The following is a 24,957-nucleotide window of genomic DNA, read 5'->3' on the forward strand; positions in this document are numbered from 1 at the left end:
TTACACTAAAGTGTCTTGGTATGATGACGAAAACGTTACAGGAGATAATACTAACTCCGTACTCTTTCCTGCCTGCTTTACCTTGCATTCTACGCTATTTGAAGCTACGCCTTTTCTCGTGTTATTCCACAGATTAATACTGTACGTGCTTAAAAACGGTCTTGTCTTGTTCACAGAAGTTACCGTTTGCGGGTTAGGGCACTTTGTTTGTGTGCGTGGTCCATTCGGGCTATTTCTAAGAACAGAATGAGGAGGCGGGAAAAATTTCAAGAGGTCGTCGTCGTCATCGTCAGACGATATGGACGACAGGCTGTCACGTGACCTGAAGTTGGGGTTTCCCATGCCGGTAAACACGGGCGACAAACGACTGTCGGTCAAAATGGTTGACTGAGTTCTCCCGCCATACGTCATCGCCCTGTCACAGTCTTCCGACATCATGTCGTAAACAGATAAGTCCGAGTCGGAGAGGTCGTAGTAATAGTCGTCCCAGGCTCCCTCGCTTCGGTATAAGTCGTACAAATCCCGGTTGCCGTTTCGCGGCGGATAACCTTCGCCGGTGTCCAGCGACAGCGTAAACAAACCGTCCGCGTATTTGAGATCCTCTGCGATGGCGTTTCCTTGCTCTTGAATGTACCGTAGTGTTCTACTTGGAGGGCCGTGTGTAGGGGAATTAACCGCCGTTTCCCTGGTACAAGAGAGGCTACTCGTATCTGAGGAAGTCGAAGAAAGTTTAGAAATCCCTTTCCCATCATTCCGTTGGGTTAACACATCTCTCGATTGTACTTGCGTAATAGCTGACCTCTGACCCCCTTGGAACATGACCGCCATTTTGTTTGTAGTTTCTTTGTCCGTTTCGACGGAGTCCTCGCGTTGTACCGTGGAAGCGGATTCAAAACCGCTATCTGGATTCACTTGCGCCACCAAGTTGAGTAGTTTATCCTTCGCGGACGCAACTCTCTCTTGCAAAGCCTTGATATTGGTTTCCTTCTATAGATGTATAGGCAGAAAAAGAATAAAGCTTAATAGAATTTACAGAACTGGCAACAGTAAAATATCAAGCTTAATCTATCATTGAGAAGTCTGTAATTTCTTTTAAAGAGTGGATATTGCAGCTAACGTTCATCTATTTACTTGTATTTCGAATGTCTCTAAGACCTTGCGGTTAATACATTGTATGAATCACTTTTCAGCACCACGGTCAGCACCTTACAAGTATACAACGGCTACGAAAACAGCCATATATGCATAGCAAAACAAGTATCCTTCTCAATTTCTAGGCGTTCATTTTTAGAGGACACTGAGCAGTGATATGAATTTTTAAATCGCCGTGCTACATGGAAGTCGGAAATAGGAGGGTTTGAACTGTTGAAGCATTGGGACAAATCAAAACGAAGAAATGTTATTACCTCTTTTAAGAGATTCCTTAGTGTGCGGTTCTCTTCAAGTAACTTCGCCATCTCTGTATCAAGAATCAGTGACGTCCTGCTTGCTCTCTTGGACGACACAGCGTCATCTTTCCCTTCCGTTGCTTGGTTACCGTTGGCGCCATCTTTACTTTGGTTGCAGTGACTGGCCTGACCGCCAGGGGTCTCTGGTGCCGGATTAGGTGGGCTACACGGTTGACTCGATTTGAGAAACTGAGGCGATCCTAAACTCTTCAAAGTCTTGTTGTTTGTCCATTCCTTCCACAGTTTTACCTGCGCAAAAAGAGATACCTGATTTTAATGTAATACATAGGTTTTTTGCACTCTATACTGTCTCTGTACGTTGTATCATATGTATGTCATACGAATATCTTTCAGAGTTGCCTTCTTGCGATCCGATATTGTTGTTTCGTTTCTCGTTTCATCATGTCCTTCTTTCGTTTTTTTCTTCCACTCGTTTCTTCTATTCTTGTTTTATTTCATTCAAAAAAATGACTCCCTTTAAAGGACATTCCAATGTTCTCCCTTTCTCCCTTCTTTCCTTCTTTTCTTTCTTTCCTTCTGTTTTCTCTTTTCATGTCCACTTCCTTCGTGGGCCCTGACAGTCTCTCAAACATTACGTACCTTTGGAACAAACAGCAGACACAGCGTCACCGTCGTGCACACGATCAACACCCCAGCCACGCATGCGTACACCGCGTCAGGCCATTGGTCCAGGTGAAAGGTCAGGGGCGTGGCAATCCCGACAAGCACCACGCAGCAGTAGATGCTCAAGATGATCGGTTTGGCATCGTTCATGGCGGGAAAATTGACCCCTCTTGTTGCCCATGATAGGTAGGTCCCGTACAGGAGTAGTAGACCTTTTAGTATGTAGAATACGGAGATCCAGACTTCGGTGTTGTCGGAGTAGCATCTCTGCACCCAAACCACGTTTGTTGTCACTATGCTGTCAGGCATGGATTCTAGCGTCTGTAGGGAAAAAAAGCGTATACAGCGTATAAAAAGCGTACACTCTTACCAAGAAAATAGTGTATTTCGCAATGCTGAACAGTCAACAATGCCTAAACAAAACGTGGCACCTCGGTCCCAGTGAATACTAGTCAGGTAACTAATATGAACCATGTGAAACAAAATTCATCAGATAACGAACATGGCTGCCCCCATGAGCGTGTTTAAAACAAACAGATTCGCCCCATGTCGATGCTATATACATATTATGTGCATAGAAAACATAACGTAGCCCTTTTTAAAACGTTATATTCGTTTTGTTCAATAAAGCACAAACGCTGCAGTTTTTCCAAATCTTACTAGATGTCCCCACTACACGGTACACTCTCACCTTCCTTACTGGGACGCCTACAGTCCTCCATTTCAAAGGGTCCAGCCCCAACCAGATCCCAAGCAGGAGCACGTCAACAATCAGGATGACTCCTACGGTCGCGAAGAGCTTGTCATCACGAATAACCTACGAACAAGTGAAATTGGCATAGAAAGTCAGGTTAGTCTAGCCTTTAGATCTTAACGGGGGTACCTTTATCCGTGGGTTGACCTATATCCGTTGCTTGGAAGAAACAGTGCATTGTGGGATACCAAGCTCACTAACGGTAGATTCAAACTGTAATATTTTGAAAATATTGCAATTTGAAAGCACAATCCGTCGCATTGATAATTGAAATACCCTGTTTTTGAAAGTAACGGATATTGGTTGTCAGCGGATAAAGGTGAACTAGCGCTATAGTATGCAATCGAAAAGACCTTTCACGCTTTAAATTTATAAAGTTACTTTCGTCTTCTATTATTTAAAGGCTATCCACAGCTGATTGACATACGAAGTATACACTTCCTCCGCGCCTCTATCCAATTCAGCCCTAATTGACATTATTTACGACCCCCCTGTACCAGATATTGCGGATATTTTCCTGCAACCTATTATTAGTAAGCCGTAAAGTCTTGAGAGCCAAAATTAACGTGACAAACTTGCAATAAACACTGCTATTGCAAAGGTATATTTTATATCCTTGGCGTTTTAATGCTGAAGAGCAGTCATTATTTGGCCATTTTCTTAAGAAAAGCTTTCAACCATATAGTCAAGACCACGTTCAAATGTGACCTTTTCAAAAATATGTACCCTTTACGAGCCGTTGGCAAGAGTGAAAGAAGCCCGCGGCTCGCATCTTACCACAACACGTCGTCTGTCAACGGTCGGTATTTTGAAATGTAACGTAACCGAACCTGACGCTATGTTTACTAACGGTTGGCTGGGAGTCAACAATCGGACGGCCGCCGCGCGTGGGCTTTGACAAGTTGAAAAACGTTGACGATGAACGAGATGTGCCCAAAAAGCGTGCTTAAATATGTTGTTAAGACACAGCGATCCTTCGATTGTTTTCGAGTCCTATTTAATTCGCTCTAAACGAGAAAGTATTCAACTATAGTACATAAGAAATTAGCGTTTAAAGAAAATATAGAATTTGAAAATAAAATGAAATAATAAAACCTATTTTCAAATAGACAATAGTTGAAATTTCTGTAACTTTAGGATTCAACATGAAAATGTAGGTTAAAAGTGAGCCCTGTTTAATTCACTCTTAAATTATAATAGATTAGAAATTATCATTGAAGGAAGATATAGAATTGAAAATAAAAGGAAATAACTAACCTATCTTAAAGTTTATACAGACACTGGTTCAAATTTGTGTAACACATAGTGTAGAACTGACCTAACCGCATCAGAACGTTGAGACACGGTACGGACAATTTAGAAAAAAGACGCGAAGTGCATTGTCAACACGTGTGCATGTAGTTTTGTTACACCCTTCTATATACAAAGCTTCGCCCCAAGAACTGATTTCACTGTGGCCTTTTTTGTACAGACAAGATGAAAAGAAGTCACGCTCTCACAGACATCAAACAAGTGAAAACTATGCAAAACATTTTGTTTGTCTGTCCAAATCCTCTCGCCTTGTCACGAGAGCTCTTTTTTCTCGCAAAAATCAAAGTTTTGACCCGACAGTATGAACATTTAGAAGGCGTTAGAGAGTTAGTGTTAAGATGGGTAGCGGACATACCATACGCTTCACTGTGGAGCTGCGAAATATCCTGTAGACCCGCCAAGTCTTACTGAAGAGAGAACCGTAAACAAGAGTGAAGCCAATCACAACGCAGCACGTCCTGACCTGGGAAGGAGAGCACAAATGACGTCAGTATGATAACTCTCGTTCCACGAATCAGTGAAAAAATCGTCTGCAGTCCAGAATTTTTACATTTTTCTCCAAAAAGATTCCCACTGTTTCTACTGGCTACAAGTTAAATTCCTATGTTTTCACAATCTCAATAGCATAGAAAAATTTACATTCCTCGTGCAATTAGACAAACCATGTATCTTAATCTTCATCTGCCCTTACATTTACATCTCATAAGACACTAAAATAAGTTGAACCTGTACATACTAGCATACATTAGAATTTGTAGTTACATGAAGAAAGGTAACGTGTTCTTACAGCAATAGTAATTGTACTTAGACTATTTAGAACTACTTAGAACTAGTCCTGCACTTAGCTTGAAAGAACAGAAACGTACAATGAAGGTTTTTTTAATTCATACATCCATTCATTTTTTAATACGATTATGAAAGCTTACCTACAGACTACTAGTATGTTTTTGTCATTTTTTAATGATTCATTCGCTCTCTCTTTCCCTTACCTGACACAAGTGCAGCAGGGCTTTGTCAGATCCTCCCACCACCGAACGGTCCAAGCCAAACAAAATGGCGGCGCCGTAAAGTAATAAACTCCCGCCGACTATCAGATTGTTCAGATTTGGACTCGACATCTTTATGAGTCTGAGAAATGAAAACAAAACAACAGATATTATATAACGTCATACTAATATCTGAAAAAAACACAGCGGTCTTTTTTTTCCTTGTTGCAAATCATACAGAGTTTGCAAATCAAATAGACAAACAAATACACAGAAATACACAACAGTAAAACCATCACTCATCAATAGCAAAAAAAAACTTTCACTAAACAATAGCAAATGATAAACTGTCAATAATAATAAGATAAACAATAGCAACATCTACCTCTGCTGCCTCAGTTTGATGTTGAAAACCAAGATGGCGACCGCCAGGATTATCCCCATCATGGCGAAGGAACACACAACTCCGAACAGCGCAGGCGTGATGGTTCGCACATCTACATACTGTACCTGCAGTTACAGCAATGGATTTGATTATAGATTTGATCAGTAAACCAGCAATAATTAGATTTACTAAGCCGCAAAACGATAGACAGTAAACAGAGTTATTTGATAGTTAATCAACACATCCTACTAACCAATCTATCACTCAATCAATCAACCACTTTATCTGTCAATCAAATATTCTATAAATCAATAAATCGATGATTAAAATGACTAAAAGATTATTCATGACTTAATTTCATCATTAACCACTTTACCAACCAACCAACTGACCAATTAATTGGTTATCGAATCAATAAATCCACAGCACCAGTAAACCCTGTATTTTTCCAAAGATTTCATCGTAGCAAAGTTTTCAAGAGTGGTAAAATGCGACATACTGCTGTAAACATGTGACGATGCAAAATTTGGATGCCTCCACAATACTAGGAAACGTATGAAATAACGCAAGAAAAGAATCTACCACGAGAAGGAGATATCAACAAAGATATCACAAGACACGTGTAGAAAAGGGAGCATGAGAGGAACAATATTAACGTTTTTTTATGATATCGCCATACGCAAGCATGCAATTGAACCACACATCTGCTTAGAGATTAACAACATGACGGCGGCGCCATTTTGTATCCATGGTGGGAGCCCTAGATACAGGTACGGTGTTTGCCCTATTTATTCACCTGTGTAAAGTATGCCCGGACAAACAAGGTTCCTCCTTGGAAAACTGTCCGAGTGTTTATTACTAGTTGGAGGGCGCCTTGTGTCAACAAAATAGTCCCAAACGATACACGTCTCCTAGACCAAGTCAGGGACAAGGTGCTTATGGATTTGAATAAATAAATAAGGACGTAGCAAAAGTATCTTATATAATCCACAGTGATTATGTCAAAATCACATTTCCAATTGCTGTCAGAAAAAACACAAGATAGCAAAACACAGCAAAAAGTAGAAAAATAAACCAAGAGCATAGGTTCGGTATATTTATTGATACAAACTTTTATATTTCGTTCCCATGACTTTTTCAACAATTTGCAACTAAGCAATTAGCAGATTGTTTTTTTTACCTTCCCTGGCTATATAATTTAGCAATTATCCCATAGAACCCCATACTTAGATTTTCCACAAAGGGTTTGCATGTGGGTGGGGGTGGGGGTGGTGGCACAATTCAGTTACTTGATGGGAATGGTCTAGATCTGCTTCGTTGTCAATTATAATTAAGCTGTAATTAAATTTTTATGAAATTTGAATTTTGTTCATTTGGCACTTTTTTTTAGAAAGTAACACTAGCTTGCTTCCATTGTTCTCCTTTAAAATCAAGTAAAAGTGTTATCGAATACACTTCCCTATCTTTCTATTGCTATAGTGCCGAAGCCAACGCGGAGTTACTGCAGTTTACTCTGCGATTACTGTCGACAAATGTGCATTTGATATCTCACTACTGATCTAGTTAGTTCGACGTCTGATAGTAACTTAGCAATTAGTAACTTGGTTTTCCCTTCGCTGACTATTTTGCAATTATCCCGTAAGAACTCATACCTCGATTCCAGAAAGGATTTGCATGGGGGGGGGGGGGGGGGGGCGGGGCATTATTCAGTTACTTGATCGTAATGGTCTGTTTCGTCGTCAATCAAGCTGTAATTAAGTTTTATGAAATTTTGTTCATTTGACAATCATAATAATATTTTTCTTTTAGAAAATAACACCGGGTCCCATTGTTATGTTCCCCTATAAAAGAGTAGAGCAATTATCTTACTATCTCTGTATTGATATCGTTTTGTCTACATAGCCAACGCGACGTTATGTACAGGTCTTACAGTGGTTTACTCTGCGAATACTCCAGATAAATGTGTATCTGATATCACAACGACTGACCTAGTTAGTCTTACGTCCGATAAAGTAACGTGGGGCGTAGATTCTTTCCTTAACAAACATCTCTGGTATCTTAGAGAGAATTAAGATGTTGTCGGACAACATGTTTTGCGTTCTTTTCAATTATTACCCTGTTTACAGCTAACAGTTTACGCCAAACACGATTCTTATTGTATCCGTGTTTACGGAACACTGTCGCCTTAGTTTAATCAACACGAGATACATGTGGCAGCAAATCTTTGCTTTTCTTCTAGTTATATGGAGTTTCTTTATTCACATAATAATTTTGGATGGCCTTTTGTGAGCCTTCAACGTAGTGGCCTCCTTGATAGGTGATGCTTGGTGAACACACCAAACTGGTGTTACTTTCTTCACTTCTTGAATACAGTAACAAAAGTCTTGTTGGCTGCGATACAAATCTTTTCAATTTTTGGTACAACATTTATGGTGTTTCAATTCTTCTTTAGTCATCTATGGTCTCTGTTTTGAACATTCAGGCATTTTTGTTTCTTCAACCATTTTGAATTTTCTGTGCTCCCGCATTAGATCTGGGATCTACATAGTATGCCATCCATAAAATTTATTTACCGTGGCCTTCAACACGTTTCAAACCACTGGTAAGTACATCCTTGACATGGCAAGTACCGTTCCTTGTCGTCCCGTGCCGTTGCCTTGGCAACGAAAGTATCGTCTGAAATTTTACGCGCATTTCCACTTGAACACGCTACGAACTCCAAACAAGTAGCTCTTCAGAACAAAATGTGCTCTTGACAAAATAAACCCTTCTGTGTGTAAAATACTGGGAACAGCGTTTTGGAGGTAAACGCAGGTGTGAAGTATTTGTGTTTGAGTTTTCTTACAAATAAATCAATGTCGGAACTTGACATTTCTATTAAATTATCAGTTTTCTTACAAATAAATCAATGTCATACATTGACATATCTAATAATTAGCCTGTGTGATGTGAGGCTATGACTGGTCCCTTTGGCGATTTGATGTAATCATTCTTTTGCAGTGATTTCATAAATTCAAGGATACCTGTTGAAATGAAGCGGTGTAACGTTACAGAAAGGATGACGTCATTTTCAAACGACCAAAATCGTGTTGATATATCCGTAATACATGCAATGTAACATCAACTCTCAGAGTTAATTCCAACGGGTACCATGATAACACAGCCACATAAAAAATGTTATAGAGGCCTTCTCAAGATTGTCTTGAACACTTCAATATCCTGAAGTGTATATATATCGGGATTACCGATGTTGTATTGGTACATCTCTTCAAATCACCGAAAATTTGTCTTTTTCTCATGTGGCGGGGTTAATGTGGCATCCGGTGGAATTATGGGAGTTGATGTCATTCATGTCCCATTCATTTAATCCATATGTCAACAAATTTTTTGTTGCCCTCGTGTGGGGACGTTTTATTTTCCGTGTGTCTGGATGTTTGTACTCTTGTGTGTTCGTAGTTATTTGAATATACTGCCAGTAGAGTTGCAGGAAGTGAGATGGAGTCACAGCATCGGTCAGACTCACGCAACTGTCAGTCTGACAAGAAGTAGAGTTCAGAGTTGGCGGAAAAGTCGATTATCAGATACGACAGACTTTCCAGGTCATGGGGTTAACGGAAGAAGCTAAAAATTCCCAGGGGGTCTTATTATTTTCTGTGTCTTTTTGTTGTATTAACTATATTTTCCAAATCTTTCCATTAGTTGCATAATCAATGAGCTACACTTAGACAAGACATTAGAAAAAGTAAAATTCTATTTCAAGGAAGGGTGAGGTCTTTGAACTCTTGATCCTTCTACATTTTGTTCCTGCTGCATTTCGTCAAATGAACTGATCGATATTTTGTTGACGGGACTATCGGAAATATGTCTGAAACAGACAATCATATCAAAGGACTGTTCCATCTCGGTCAAGTTGAAAGACATGACAATTTGTCAATTAAACGTGTCTAATGTATCATTATGACATGGCACGAAAACGTCTGATATCTTAGAGTTAGGCATACTATTTAAAGCTTCACGTTATTCTAAAATAGCGTCAGGTATACGTAGTAATCTCAGAAAAAATGCTTATAATGCTTATAACACGTGCATTCCCCACTCCAAAGCATGCCACAACAGGGCTAGAGCTGATATTACAGTTACATTGGGCAGCGGAGGACTATAGAATTGGATACATCCTTGAAAATATTAAGTTTCTTTTCTTGAAAATGTTAGTTCGGTTTGGAGACTTTTTATGTTAGAAGGAACGGATATGGTCTCAGCTTTCCTAGTTTGGTGAATATTGTTCAGTTTTAGCCACATTTTTGGCGTAAGGATATACATGAGTTATCTGGTCTGGTATTCACAACGCGGATGGATACATGTAGAACTTTCAGCTGTTCTGAGCGTTGGACAAATGTTTTTGCGAGAAGATCATCGCGTGCACTGAATTTGATCCGTTGTTCAATCTTGAATAAGGACTTTGGTTGGGCCATAATTTGTGCGGTCTGTATATATCCAATGGCGTTTTCCCATACTGATTTATGTGAAACGCTATTTCTAATACAATATGTATATATTATTCAATATTTGCTATTGATTTGGTTACATAAGCATTGAATTCCCTTTTACCACCGTTACAAAAAAGTTTTTAATAGTGTACTGATTTAGTTTTAGATTTGTTTACGTTTTCCGGTACTGGTTTATATAAAACGCGATTTCTAATACAATATGTATATCTTATGCAATATTTGCTATTGATTTGATTACATAGGCATGTTCTATTTTTACCATTTAATCCGTTGTTCAATTTTGAATAAGGACTTTGGTTGGGACATAATTTGTGTGGTCTGTTCATAACCAATGGCGTTTTCCGATTCTGATTTATGTAAAACGCAATTTCTAATACAATATGCATATCTTATTCAATACTTGCTATTGATTTGGTTACATAAGCATTGAATTCTCTTTTACCACCGTTACAAAAAAGTTTTTAATAGTGTACTGATTTATTTTTAGATTTATTTACGTTTTCCGGTACTGGTTTATGTAAAACGCGATTTCTAATACAATATGTATATCTTATGCAATATTTGCCATTGATTTGGTTACATAGGCATGTTCTATTTTTACCATTTAATCCGTTGTTCAATTTTGAATAAGGACTTTGGTTGGGCCATAATTTGTGCGGTCTGTATATATCCAATGGCGTTTTCCCATACTGATTTATGTGAAACGCTATTTCTAATACAATATGTATATATTATTCAATATTTGCTATTGATTTGGTTACATAAGCATTGAATTCTCTTTTACCATCGTTAAAAAAGGTTTTAATGTTATACTGATTCATTTTTCGATTTATTTTCTTTTCCGATACTGATTTATGTGAAACGCGATTTCTAATATAATGATGTATATCTTATTCAATATTTGCCATTGATCAGATCACATAAGCTTTGAATTAGATTTACCACCGTTACAAAAAATGAATAATTTTTATTTTGTGTGGTCTGTCCAACGTCAATGTTGTTTTCCAATACTGATTTACGTGAAACCGGATTTCTAATACAATATGTATATATTATCTAATATTTGCTATTGATTTTATTACGAAAAATGTTTTTACCACCGTTACAAAAAAAGGTTTTAATAGTATACTGAATCATTTTCCGTTTTTCCGTTTTCTGATTCTAATTTATGCAAAATCCAAATTCTAATACAATTTGTATATCTTATTCAATATTTGCTATTGATTTTATTACGGAGCATGTTCTCTTTTACCATCTTTACATAAATGTTTTAATAGTATAAAACTTTCATCATTTTAGGTATTACTTCTCTTTACATTTTTTTCTATGTATCGTGAATTTGCTTCACATGATTGGTCCATACTTTATTTCTGTCAACTTTCTGTCTGACTTTCTTAATTCATTATTCAAGATTATGCGAAAAAGGAGAGGAAATGCACAAAAATGCAATGTCGGTCCAAGAACTAAAAAAAGACTATCTAAAAAAAAATGACCATGATTCCTTGCGATTTGATTGACAGTCAGACATGACGACAGAAGACTGTGAGTCTTTCCAGTCACAAAGTCTGTCCAACTGACACAGACACAATTAATACATGTCGTGAGGACAGAGCGAGGAAGATAATGCAATCACTCATACTTCATTAACTTTTACCCCGACGCAAATTGCCTGTGACATCTTTTCCGGATTCAAAAGATTTCCACTCAATTGCCGACGACTCTTGCTACCTCCTTTTTTTGCAAACCGCGCAATAAATAGAGTCGCCATAAAAGGGTCATAAAATATTAAGCCTGACTGTTTGGAGTACAGGGCTTATCGATTGAACATTCAGACTGGAAAGTGTCACGGTTTTGAATAGAAACTGCGATAAATTATTCTGTGACAGGGCGGAGGTGTAAGGTAAGATAAGATAAGGTTTAAGTGTATGTCAGGTACAGTCAACCGTACTGTTTTAACGTGCTTGTTTGAATGAGGGCACAATCTCTATATTGTAAGGATGTACGTAATCCATATTGACAAAGAAAGTTTGTCGTTTACGTACTAGTCTCTGTATTGTATGTGATACTACGAGCGATGCACTATGGTATTGTTACGTTCTGTGTGTGTGTGTGTTTGTGTGTGTGTGTGTGTGTACGTGTGTGTGTGTGTGTGTGTGTGTGTGTGTACGTGTGTGTAAGGGATGGTCACTATACTTCTTTCATTTCAATTGACTGTAAAGACTTCTTTCTTTTCGCGATCGTCTTTTTTGTTTCTCCTGTTCCTTTCTCTCTTTGTTTGTCATTTTACTGTATGTAGCATGCAACAATAACGATTACAAATCAAATTAAAAGACGTTTTCATTGAGAGAGACGACACGAAATATTGACCCTGATTACGTCAACTTTGTAATCTCCCTTCCCTACGATTCTTTCTATCCTGTCGCTTAACCCCCTCACCCTAACCTGACCCCTTTACCCCCTAACACGTGTATAACCCAAACGGACAGATGTGAGAGAACATTTCGGCATGACCCTTACCCCTCCAAATCTTTGTAAAACCGACCTATAATACCGTGGTCCAACTGTTGGTTTACACAGCTATTATACACGGGTCAGTAATTCACCTCAAAGGCACCTGCAATCCACAAGCAAATTCCATCCCCAAACTTGTAATCTTTAAGGAATCTATGTTAGTTTCTTAAAGCAGTGACGACTCCATGCAAGAAACTTGATATACTTGTGACGATAGTCTTATTCTATTCAAGGCGTTGTTAGAAATGGGCTATGTATACGATTTTGTCTTTATTTAGTTTTAGTCAACAAATTCAAACCCCTTGACACTAATTTCACGGTTTTAGCACAAGCCCTAGAAAGCTACCCATGCAAATAAACGTACCAGCACCTCAAAGATAGTCCGTTAGAATGTTCACGGACCACTTGAAAATCCTAGGGAAACTTTAACATTCCAGTAAAATTTGAAAGCGTTCTTTGTTTGCAATTGAATTCTGTTTAAAAATTAGGACGGGGTATGGAACTATTAACAACGCCCGCGTTGTGTATTTTATCGTCGGATAAGACATACTGTATACGCTGTTGACGGTTTCTCCGTAGATACGCTTATATGTATGACCCTCGAAGATCCGTCCTTAAACAATTTAGGCGCCAAATCACAAGACTAAAGCGTCAAAAAACATTCAACCCCCCTCTTATCACAAAAAATGTCACCGAATATTGCGTCTATTCTGTAATTAATACACTCCAAATCTCTCGGTCGCTATATGACGGAGCGAAAAATACCAGATAGGAAGTTGACTAATTGCTTGGGTGTTAACCTGCGTGCTTGGTCTTATATGCGGTTGCTTCGGTGTCGGGAAAGATATTCATCAAAAGAAGGAACCCATACGCCCAACAGATGTGCTAGTCTTTCTCCACATTGTAGCCTCTATTCCTAAGGGGTCACTCGCGGTTGTTTAAAGACAGGCGACTTTTTTTAAAGCGAGTCGCACTAAAGGTCAAAAAGGGCGAGGCGAAACAAGGAACGCGAGCTTTGACCCCGCACAAAATTCGATAACCTCTTGTCACTTCGATTCTCCCAAACATTAACTGTTCGAGCGTGCAAAGCGCGGTCTTTGGACAATAGAGCCACCTGGATTTTAAAAATAAACAGGGTACGACCTACGCGGGGGTTACTAACCCTCTTTTGCTAACATAACCAATCCGTACACGATAACTTCTAAGTGACGGCACAGTGAGTAGGAATGCTACCCAAATGAAAATACACAGGAGGAGAAGACCACACGAAACAGCTGGAAATAATCGATTTGAGAAAAAAAAACTCCTAGTTTCTTGTTCTCGGTCGCAAGTGAAGTGTAAGATTATTCTTATCATTAGGGTAGTAAAATTACGCTCGTAAAATGCACTGCAAATATCAAGACCATTTCTGCATTCAATTTATTTACCACGTTTTTAGATTATAGTGTTGCTTGCCATGTTTTAGAATTCCCCAAAGGCCCTTTTGTACAGTTACACTAATACGAAAGGTTGAAAAACGTATACATGTGGTATCCTTATCAAACATATGTATAAAGTGTAACGTCAAATGAACATTCTATCGTTATACATTTGTGTATATAAAACGTTAATTTCCTAGATTTTACTAATTCTAGTTTTGATCCCACAAATGTTTTCTTAATCTGGCTCAGAAGACGATTAGGCCTTGTAATGCCAGCTTGTGTGATAATCCAGGAACGATTACACGGTAGATTAGCACGGTTTAATCCATTAAACCCCAATACAGACGACCAGTGGGCCGTGGTGGCTACATATGGGTGTCTTTCGATATCCTTGTTGTTTACGTACAAATGCCAAGATACTGTTTAGATACGAAGTCCTGTACGTACATGTGTTTAAGGTAGTGTATTTGAACACTGACAAATAACGTTACAATATGTAGCTACCGTGGTATAATATAATGGTTATGTAAGATATGAAAACTTACGAGCGGAATATGGATTTGAAAAGCCAGCTTTTCGTAGATACGTAGCTACTAGATTTTGTCAGTCAGTAATTAAGGATGGCTCGTATTGGGTTCTAGAGTTTCAGAAGTTGTCGAATAACTCTTCTGTATCTCAATAATTATAACAACACGCACAAACCCTACATGAGCCAAAGGTACATTTTCATGAAAGATGTACCCACGCGAAAAGTCTGAAATTACTTAATCAAGTATAAGTCCAAAACACACTAGAAAATGAAAGGTGATTACGCCTAATTAAAAACAAGCACTATAACCCCACTAACTGGACGATTATGTCCCATATGCATACTTTCACTCCTAAGGGCACAATACTACAAATCGATTAAAAGGAAAAACCCTTCAAACAAAGAGATTATAGATCAAAACGTACCTCAGAACCGTTCTTTTGCTGTTCTCGTTCCATAGCTCTCGAATTTGTCGTCTGAAATTCTCTCAGAGAGTTCCCGCCTGTTTTCTTTAGCACAGATGTTTGGGTCCTTCGTTGTCCTGTCGAATCCCACGAGGAAGTTTTGAGCTAGCTCTGTACAAATCCACACTGGATTAAAGGATTTCCTTTGATTATCTATGGTACACGCAGGCCCCAGCTGAAAAGACGGTGGATTTCGAGGGAACAAAGTCCTACTATAAGTAAACAGTGCTAAAACATACGGAAAGAAGACCCGGGACCTCTATTCTGTGCAGGGAAGCCAGACTTCAACCGCAGTAATGATTGACGTTTCCCTCAGACGACATCCGACCGTCCGTTGCACGCCTGAGCTAATCGCACTCTGTCGTCAAGCGCTGACTAACGCCGAGGTCCACTTCGGAAACGATCGGCACTCGTCGGCATTGGGGTGTCCACATCATCGGTAAAGGTCGACACTCTTCGGTCATCTTCGTGCGGCCTATCGAAGAATGACGAACTAGCCTGAGAAGAACAAAATGAAGAAAAATATCTTTTATAACCGATAAAATCGATTTCCAATATTTCTAAATGACAACAGACTCTGGTAGACAGGAGAAAATGTATTTACCTGCCTCAGTCTATTGGTAGATTTTGCGAGAGCATTTCACCACTCTATTTCAAAAGTGCATGTTCAAACAAAATAACAATTTGGCCACCAGACAATCGCCATTCAAAACTAGTAGTCAAACAGCCTTTCGTAAAATCACTTGACCCAAACTGGGGGCTAGCTGGTCTCTACATTATTTTGAAAAGGACGAAAGGACATAGAATAAAGGCAGTGGGATGTTTGTGTAACGCCGATTCGGACCTGAATGCAGCAGGTTGCCATTTACGCCAAACGTAAGTGGTCAGTGCCACGCTTCCGTGGCTCGACATTCGCCGGCAAAACATTCGGGATGAATGGGAACTGACAAGGTAAACATGCGCTACAAAAGCGGGTAAAGTACGGGCGGAACGATTGGCTGCTGCTGTATGGGGGTAGTGTGTTGGTGAAGGTAGAGAGCATGCCCTACAATGTTGGGGGATGTTTCATTACTAGCCATGGCGAGTAGACTGATGCCAAACAGGTGAATTTGCTTGTGTGTGTGTGCTTATACGTCTCTTAGCGTATATCTGTACTACCGCATATGCATGTGCGCATCTGTGTCAGTGTATGTGTATGTGAACTGTCAACATGTGTGTGTGTGGACGTATGTGCTTGTGTTCAGTGTATCCTTGTGTGAGTGTGCTTGTTTCACGGTGTCAGTGTATGTGTGTGTGTGTGTGTGCGTGCGTGCGTGTGTGCGTGTGTTTAGTCACAGAAACAGAGAGAGAAACAGAGAGAGAGAGAAAATAGACATGCATGAAAATGTTACTTAAGAGAACGACACACCGCAACTTCGGCCATGATCCAATGTATTCCGACTTTGACACTATCCAAATATGCCCTTGTACAAATCATTATAAATGTCACTGAATGTTTTCAATTACAAGCATTATGTTCAAAAATGATCCTCCCCTGACTATACCGTCCGATTTTTCTACCCAAATGAGGCATGACTCAATGTTCCATTTTCGCTTTTCTTTGCACAGAAGTATATGCGTGTTTATTTTTACACCCAGGTTGTACGTTTTGGCTAATTTGAATCTATCTATAGCCGTCAACAGATGCATAAAAGCGTGGTCCGAAATTTGGGACACGTTGAGATAATGTAGTGCTGGGAAGTTATAGATAAAGATGGAACTTGATGGTATTATTGTTATCGCAGCAGTTGCGTTCGTCGTATAAGAGTCATCGTACGATTTCGATGTTGTAGAATTTTCAAGTAGGATATGACAGAACCATTGGCCGACAATCATTTAAGAAAGCCTTTTCTTGTTACAGGACGGATGGATTTTGCAACAAGACATGCACGACTGTACCAAGAATGCCATCAGTTTGAAATCGCGCGATGATCGTACAACGATTGTGGCCAGGCCAATAGACTACGGAAAAGGTCACATACCAGGAGGGGGGGGGGGGGGCAAAGTTGACCTTGACCTTCGTCTTCCCAACACCTACCCACAGATCAAATGTCATTACAATCCATTCAAAAAATATATGCTCTCGAAAAAAAAATATCCGGAAACACAGCCACACAGTCACACAAAGACACACACACAGGCACACACACACACAGACACCACACACACACACACACACACACACACACACACTAACACGTAAATACACAGACGCACAGACATGCACAGACAGACAGACAGACAGACACATACAGACGCACACACAGGCATACACAGAGACAGACACACAAACACACACACCCAACACTCACCAAAAACAATACCTTCATTTTTCATAGAGGTAGCTAGAAATGTCATAAACTCTTGACTGGCGCAAATCTGCTCCCAGCGGATCCAAAGCTTCCTACCGGCACTTCCTTTTCTTACAAGAGACGGAACTTCAACTGAAGCACTTATTTTCATCTTCCGTCTTGGCTCTTATCAACGCCGAACAGACTAGTCCATCCCCTGTCTATGAACGTTAGCATGGTCCTTTTCAAAGGTAGGGCCAGTTACAGAACGGAGAGCGGAGTTTGCGTTACACAGACTATATGGGCGTGTGCCAGGGAAAAGACCGAACCATAAGAGAAGTCGTCTCGAGTGAGGGGAAAGTCAAGGTTGATGATACTAAACTTTCTTTGTCATGATTGTCATAGTCCAATAAATATTTCGTTCAAAAAGTAACCATATCATAAATTCATACCACAATTGTCAGACATTTCTTAAAGGGTGCGTAAAGATTCCTTATCGTAGCAAGGATGAAAAATTTAATCCTTACGCATGCTTTAATGTATGCTTAAAGATTAGATTTTGTGATTGTCACTGTGGTAAATGTTTCCAAATTTGGCTACTTCCCTCCGTGAGGCTAAATACATATGCATAGCCGGCTAAACCTTAACCTTAACTCCGTTACCTTTGATTGTCATCTCTTGAATAAAGGTATGTACGTCCGTTTAGCGCTTTTTGATGATCACAAAGCTGGCTAAAACCGTTTGCGCCCCTTGCGACATTAAAATATTACCTTCCAAACGCAAAGAAAACCTCATCAATACCTGCACGTAACGACCAACCCCTTAACTAAACATGCCCGTGTCATGACCAAAAGGTGGCAAGGTGCTCTTGTGGTTAGAGTTGTTGATTTTGAATCTAAAGGTTCTGGGTTGGAATCCGTAGCGTGTGTCAAAGTTGTGTCCTAGGGAAATACACTTTTCACCTATTTCCTCACTCCACTCAGGTGAATAATAAAAATAAGATTACCTTGCTTTGGCTAGGAACGTACTTTAAATGCAGAAGCCCCATGTACCCAGCTAAAACGAGAATCCAATAAAAGTATTTTTGTAGCTGTAAAATACAATTGCACGAATGACAAATCACAACTCTCCGAATCTCATACTCCTATCATCATGTTTGAAATCTGGAAACAACTTTTCAATCCACAACAAGAGAGAAAGAAAGATTGCGCTATCAGTTTCAAATAAATCAGCAGAAGGATAAAACTCACCGCGAATTCGGAGCGCTCACCTTTTTTAGTGTCAGAGAACGTATTGTGGGCGCAGGGACAATGTCATATGGGCGATTCCACTTATGATATATTTAAGGGTGCATGGACATTTTTGTCTCCTCCCTATATCAAGCGCCGCCTAGTTAATTCAGTATTCAACATTCCCCATGCACCATTTTTGGATATTTACCCTCTATTTCATTTCATATTTAACGTCACATTCTTTATCAGACTGTTGTCATTTTCGCAATTTTTCTCCCATTAAGCAATCAGTACCGCTTCCTCCCCGCGATCATAATGGTATAGTCCTTACACATGGTCACTAGTGTGTTATCAAGATCAAGAGAGCGACCTATTCTTCGAGAAGTCCCACCACAGGAAATAGCTGTTATAAAACAATGTAGCACCTGCTGTTTCTTCTGCCTATGACGTCATCAACGGTCATGGTTTCAAGATGGCGGCCGAACATGGCGGCATTGAAGTGCAAAAGACCATGACGTTTTCTTTCAAACACTCTGCTTGACAAAACGTACTCCGTACGCGCACCACTTAAAATAGTCGTCTTCATAAAATTACAGGTGGATACCAAGAAATCCTTGACGTCAACAGGTTTTCTTTAAGAAAGCAACGGAAATACGGACCGCGCGTTGAGAAATTTTGAAGTGTCCGAGGTGTTATGTTTGAGTGGTGTATTATCCACTAGAGTCCCTCTCGAGAAGATGCAAGTATAGAGGATAATCTACTTACTTGTAATGACTTTACATTTAAATTCCAAAAAAAAAACGTTTGCCGAGTTTATAAAACTTAATACCAAAGTAAATGTTACGCTTCCAAAGCAGGTGTGTGTGTTGGGGGGGGGGGGGGGGGGGCAACTTTGTGAAGAAAAGTACCATCACGGTAAAAATACGGTATGATATTGCGTATACATGGTTAATTATAGTGCAATATATATATTGTGCGAAATGATATCCACCTGATGTAATGTATGTATACAGCTAGTCCATTGGTAGTGGTGTGTATCCAACTATATTGATACCCTTTCTTTTTACCCTTTTCATGTCCTACCGGGTGCGAAAGATTACTCCGGCGGTAGAAAGCTTCATCTGTCCCGAACAGATCCTGGTCAATCCACGGTGGACTGGATATACCTGGTTACTAACTACAGTACCCATTGTCATAAGTAGCGTTAAGGACATCTGATAAACATAGAAGGCGATGTGAGCTAAAAGTTTGTTTTATACGACCTGATTCAAAGTTGGTACTGGACCAGCCCTTCCAACTGGGGTGCGTGGATCGTAGAAGTCGGAAAAATCGGGAAACTGGCAAAAGGAGTCAGTCCACGCTAAGGTTCATGTTTCCCCTCCGGCCGGCCAACTCATCTGGTTGCAAAACTCCCCTGGTAAATTATCCTCCCTATAATAAGGTCTCATTGATGTATTACTCCGCGAGTGGGCACCCTAAACTAGATCCGAGCCAAAAAATAAACGGCTGCATGGACGCGTGCTTTTAGCGGTGAGAAATTCCCTTTTAGCCAGCGGAACTGATCTCAAAAGCTAGATTGGTGAAAGCTTGTTTTTAACTGAAGATATTAGCAGGTAAAGTTTTGCAGCCGCGCGCTAGGTCGGAGGTACACAGCCTTGGGTTCTGAGTGGTGCGGTTGTACACTCAAAGCGAAAAAAGTGCCTTTTGTGGGGATTGACTAATCGTCGTTTGTAATTGCTATAAAAAAAGTTCCTACGTATAGTTTACGTTGACAATTTTTTCCCACGATATAGGGTAAATGTGCTCAACATAGAATGAAAAATCTGCTAAAATTTTACGTAGCGTCATTATGAACGCGCCCATGAAAAACACGAATTATAACATACAGGTCTATGGAAAGAAGAAACTCATCAATGAGACCTTAAATGGCCAGCGTAGTCAGTCTGGTAGAGACTACCTCCCATGTCGGACATATCGGACCAAGTCAGGCCAAGGTCCGACGACTTTTGCCAACTGACCGTTAAGATATGTCCCTGTCAGTTACTTGCTTCCCAAGTGAGTTGGTTTCCCATGTCAGTTCGTAATCTGACGTCCGGAACAATGTTTTCTTAGGCGCTCATTTGTCTCAAATGGTTTCAAGTAAATTGAACAGTGTGAAATCGTAATGATGTTGTCTGTCTCTTTCCGCGACACCTGTTTGCAAACACTTGCTGCGTCTATCTAATCAGCACCAAGAAGCCACGTCTAGCGAAATAATAGACGTTAAACTAGGACAACAACAACAACAACAATCTGTTTCGCACAACAACGAGCAAACCGCCACACACAAACCGTAACACATAGTGTTTTACAGTAAGTACACGTCGTGTATGACCAGGTTTGATCCACTCAGACCAGAAAATTCCCCTTTAGGTTTCTTTGATAAGTGTTCTTGATTCTTTAACGTTCTTGAGGTATGGCTCTCCTCAAGGATGCTGGGGCTAAAGAAAGAGGAGGGGGAATGAGGGAGCGAGTGAGAGGCAAAGAGAAGAATCAAGAAAGGGAAAGAGAGAGTGACAGAAGGAGAAAGAGAGAAAGGGGAGGAGGGTTAGCAGTAGAAATCGTGATAGCAAAAACGCGACAATTGTCTTTCACCCTCTACGCCATGTGTCTGAGACTCAATTCCAGATCAATAGAAAAAGAATTTCAATTCCGTTTACAACACTACGAACACCACGGTTAAATTTGTTGTCTGGCTCTCACTTATTTCTCTTTAACCCGTTTGACGGCCGAAGTCCCTTTAAGTTGTTTTTCCTGATCGTCTAAATGGTTTTACAAATAAACGCAGTCTCTCAGGTTTTAACCTTGTCCGATTGAGCTGTCAATCATCAGCTCGTTCCCAGAGTACGCAGTGATCCCTGTCCAATTGTCCCCTGTAATATTTGCGAATCCACCAGATGTCCTTCATGCAACCAGTCTGAGGTTAAGAAATGAGGCGTTACTCGGAGTCCAAACTATGTGTTACTGTTAGTAAGACGCTTATGCGGCTGTAATCTTCAAGTTTGTGTGGATTTGAGTCGTTTTTAAACGTACGGTCTACGATGACCACTAAGGCTCTTGGAAAAATGGTTATAGCAGACAGGTGGTATTCTCTAAGCAGAGGTTGGTGGGGAAAATCGTGACCTTTGGTAGGGAGGCTGGTCGAAAAAAATACGGCATATAACGAAAAGGGCACCTCTGACTCTGCTTGGAGAGTAGACATATGGTACAATAGACAGGATTACTTATCCTCAGGTCAATGGAAAAATAATCTAAGTGACCACCAGAAACGGCCACGATGACAAGGCGGCCCCGTTATGTAGAGGTGGTCATCAGGACAGGTTTAATGGACGTTTGATATAACGTTATACAAGTGGACTTAACCGGTAATGATTAAAAGCCGAAAATATCACAGTTTTGATAACGGTTTTAGATATGTTACAAAAATTGAAAGAAAGGTAGATTATAACTGAATCATTACACACTTGTTTCAGGCCACTTGACCTAGTCTTTCAAACAGAATCAAATCAATTGGTGAAAGTCAACTATTTGAATGACAGCATCCAAATGTATTTGCTGCAAAGACCATACACAATCCACTGTTGGGTCTACCAAATTACTATCAAAGTATGACACATTTTAGCTGTAAATTGCCGTTGCCAGTCTATTAACAAAAACAAAAGAGGGGCAAGTACGTTATTGTAAGATACTTGAATTCACAATGAGAAAATAAAGTCGACAAATGCCACGTTCTAGCTGTAAATCGTCGTTGTCAGTGTATAAACAAACACACAAAAAAGGGGCATTGACTTAAAAGTAAGACATTTGAATCCACGAAGAGCAAATAAAGCCTACAGGGATGAGACTGCAAATCCCCGTGGATGCGTCCCGAGCCCCTGGATCGGCCGGACGTGACTTGGCGGCCGTAAGTCTCGCGTGAAGCGGAACGTGATCTCACGCTATCACCCATGGGAAGGGTCAAAGGTCATGGCAACCAAATAAAAACTATGTTGACACTTTTGATACGGAGATACAACACAGATGTTTAAAGATGCTCCGAATCCCATTTCAACTGTATCCGATGCAGTCAGCTTTACGTCACTATCCGAAAGGACAACCCCACACATCGATATCATTCCCCGACCGGGGTTCGAGCCTCAAGCTTCAATGGATTCGCGGAATTTTGTAATATATTATATATATGGGAAAGTTTAACAAAATAACAGACTGCGCCTGCTCACGTCGAAACTTCAGCACTTCACGTCAGCACGTCTTCTTGAAGATAAGCGACAGCCCCACCTCTCCTCTGGACTAGCCTGGATGCCAGAGGGCAAGCTCCTCGGCTCTAGTGCTACCCTAGAAATTAGACCTTTAACCAGGGCCGGCGGAGAATCTGGCGGCAGGCTAGCTCGGACGGCAAACTCTCCCTGTTCCCGGGCTATCCCTTGTCTTTCGCCAATGATTTGTAGCATAGTTCCGACCCGACCCGTTTTTTGACCCGAGAACTCGTTGCTAACACGGTATCGTTCAACAAAACGTTGTTTATTTTTCAAAGCGTGTCTTTGTCTTTCACCACAGACCTGGTGTACAGCACTACGCTGCACTTGAACCCTACTGAAGAGCTATTCATTGAACAATTCTAGGGTCTGATATTTTGTTAGATCCGGAAAGCTTTGTCAAAATTAAGTGTTTTAGCATTGGTGACAAGGTGGCGGGAGGGAGGGGGGAGGAATTGCGTATAGAAATTTAAAAAAAGTTGTCACAAATAATTTTATGTAACAAAAAAAAACTTCTGTCACAACAAAAATTCTGACACAAACAAAATGTCACAATCGGCATAGTAAGGACGTGGATTATTCCCGTTTTAACATCAGATTTGATATCTTTAAAATCTGCATTGAACGTAGTATATATTTAGCCACAACTGTCATTTTGAAGTGACATAATCATTTTTCATTCAAGGGTTGGGCAAAAAAACAGCAGCAAGACAAAGTTTACTCCCACAAGGTAAATAAGATTCTGACGTATAAACAAGAAATGTAAACATCATCACAGGCCTCCCGACCTCATTAACACACATGCTAACAGGCTATAAAATAGGGTAAAAACTGCTTTGGCAGCAAAAAAGGTGTCTATTTCTAGTTTGAAGGGTTAGAATGTATAGTTTTGCATACAGGACTTTGCGCCAAAACGTGTGAAACAATTGTGATTGTGACACTTGTTGGAAGACTTTATGACCAAAACATTACTGTAAAGCAACACAAACATAACCATACCTGGATGTCTAATCTTCACAAATGTACTGTAAAGCATATTCTTGATTTCAAAAGGTTTCACAAACACTTACGGTGGTTAACGTTGTTTGGAACATTTTAAATCTACTTGTATATTCCAACAGTACAGATAATGGTAGTTACAAAGACAGTTATATGCTTAGCATAATATATATGTACATGTACTTACCAAGACATGTAATGATTCGTATGCCTAACAAAAACGTACTCAACTTACGATTTCTTGCACTTGCTTTCTTTTGTATACCTGTCTTAGGACTTTCAAAACACTTTCAAAGACTATCTGTTCACAAGAAGATCTAAATGTCTTTTAAGACAGTCTTGAAGTTTTGGTTTAAGACAACGTAAGGGAATACCTTTGGTCCGTTGTTCCCACGGCTGGTGTATTGTTAGAGAGAGCTGTTTACAAACGGCTGTCCTCGCGGCGGGGTTGTCCTGTGATGAGTGGGCGGTGTGACAGGCCGCGTCATGTCAACACACAGGTGGTTTAATCATATGCGTTTGGGCGCGGTCAGCTCTATGCGTTGTTTTGCGCTCCTAGCTCGCAACGACCACGCGTTTAATCCAATTTTGGAAGCATATTTTCAATATTCCAACTCTTATGGTCCATGCGCTGTTTTTCTCTCGTAGGTAGCAAGGGTCGTGGTTATGATTCTATTTTTGAAGACGAATCTTATACAGTATGGCCAAGTCTGTGGGATTTGTCTTCTTCACGTCTACTTATAATGACGGAAAAGTGTGATTTTCTAACGTATATAGAGTCTAGATGAGCAACGAAAGGTATTTTCTTATCAGTCAGACGATACTTGTGTTGCGTCAAGGTCTCCTTGGGATACTGGGAACGAGAGGAAAGAATTTTCGTCTCCTAGCAACGCTTGGATGGATTCTCTTGTCCAGGCAGTTACGTTGATAACTCGAAAAATGAGTATTCAGTGGCCAAGATAAGGTGAAAAATTGGTCATAATTGTCTATTCCATTATAAAAAGGTGGGCTTCGTCTTCGGGACATGATAAGAAATAGACTGCAATGACGTAATGTATGACGATCGCCCAGTCTTCCTGTCAGTCAAAGAAGATCTCAGGCCTGTTTATGACTGTGTATATGGTCACCTGTACAACAAATATGTGATGACTCTGGCTGCT

General features: G+C 40.1%; 2 protein-coding genes across 2 annotated transcripts; both read right to left on the bottom strand.

Moving 5' to 3' along the window:
- On the bottom strand, positions 1-1,691 carry LOC118404767. The gene is made up of 2 exons (XM_035804093.1): positions 1,407-1,691; positions 1-987 (listed from the first exon to the last, which is right to left on the bottom strand). The coding sequence occupies exons 1-2, from the start codon at positions 1,455-1,457 to the stop codon at positions 1-3; spliced, it is 1,038 nt and encodes a 345-aa protein (XP_035659986.1). The 5' UTR covers positions 1,458-1,691.
- Positions 1,612-24,251, bottom strand: LOC118404910 (gamma-aminobutyric acid type B receptor subunit 2-like). Its single transcript, XM_035804292.1, has 8 exons — positions 24,172-24,251; positions 14,903-15,439; positions 5,509-5,633; positions 5,127-5,265; positions 4,493-4,600; positions 2,764-2,889; positions 2,045-2,393; positions 1,612-1,697 (listed from the first exon to the last, which is right to left on the bottom strand). The coding sequence occupies exons 2-8, from the start codon at positions 14,933-14,935 to the stop codon at positions 1,612-1,614; spliced, it is 966 nt and encodes a 321-aa protein (XP_035660185.1). The 5' UTR covers positions 14,936-15,439; positions 24,172-24,251.
- Between the last annotated feature and the right edge of the window lie 706 nt (positions 24,252-24,957).

This window comes from Branchiostoma floridae, chromosome 17 (assembly GCF_000003815.2).
Source record: "Branchiostoma floridae strain S238N-H82 chromosome 17, Bfl_VNyyK, whole genome shotgun sequence".
In the NCBI taxonomy this organism is placed as follows: domain Eukaryota; kingdom Metazoa; phylum Chordata; class Leptocardii; order Amphioxiformes; family Branchiostomatidae; genus Branchiostoma; species Branchiostoma floridae.

What these genes read in the sequence shown, in the direction of transcription:
- LOC118404767 (XM_035804093.1), bottom strand. Translation starts at nt 1,457, where the DNA reads ATGGCGAAGTTACTTGAAGAGAACCGCACACTAAGGAATCTCTTAAAA. An exon ending in TAAGGAATCTCTTAAAAGAG is followed by an intron (nt 988 to 1,406) that starts GTAATAACATTT and finishes ATACATCTATAG; the next exon opens with AAGGAAACCAATATCAAGGC.
- LOC118404910 (XM_035804292.1), bottom strand. Translation starts at nt 14,935, where the DNA reads ATGGAACGAGAACAGCAAAAGAACGGTTCTGAG. An exon ending in TAGGCGTCCCAGTAAGGAAG is followed by an intron (nt 2,394 to 2,763) that starts GTGAGAGTGTAC and finishes TTTTCCCTACAG; the next exon opens with ACGCTAGAATCCATGCCTGA. An exon ending in GCTGTTTGTTCCAAAGGTAC is followed by an intron (nt 1,698 to 2,044) that starts GTAATGTTTGAG and finishes CTTTTTGCGCAG; the next exon opens with GTAAAACTGTGGAAGGAATG.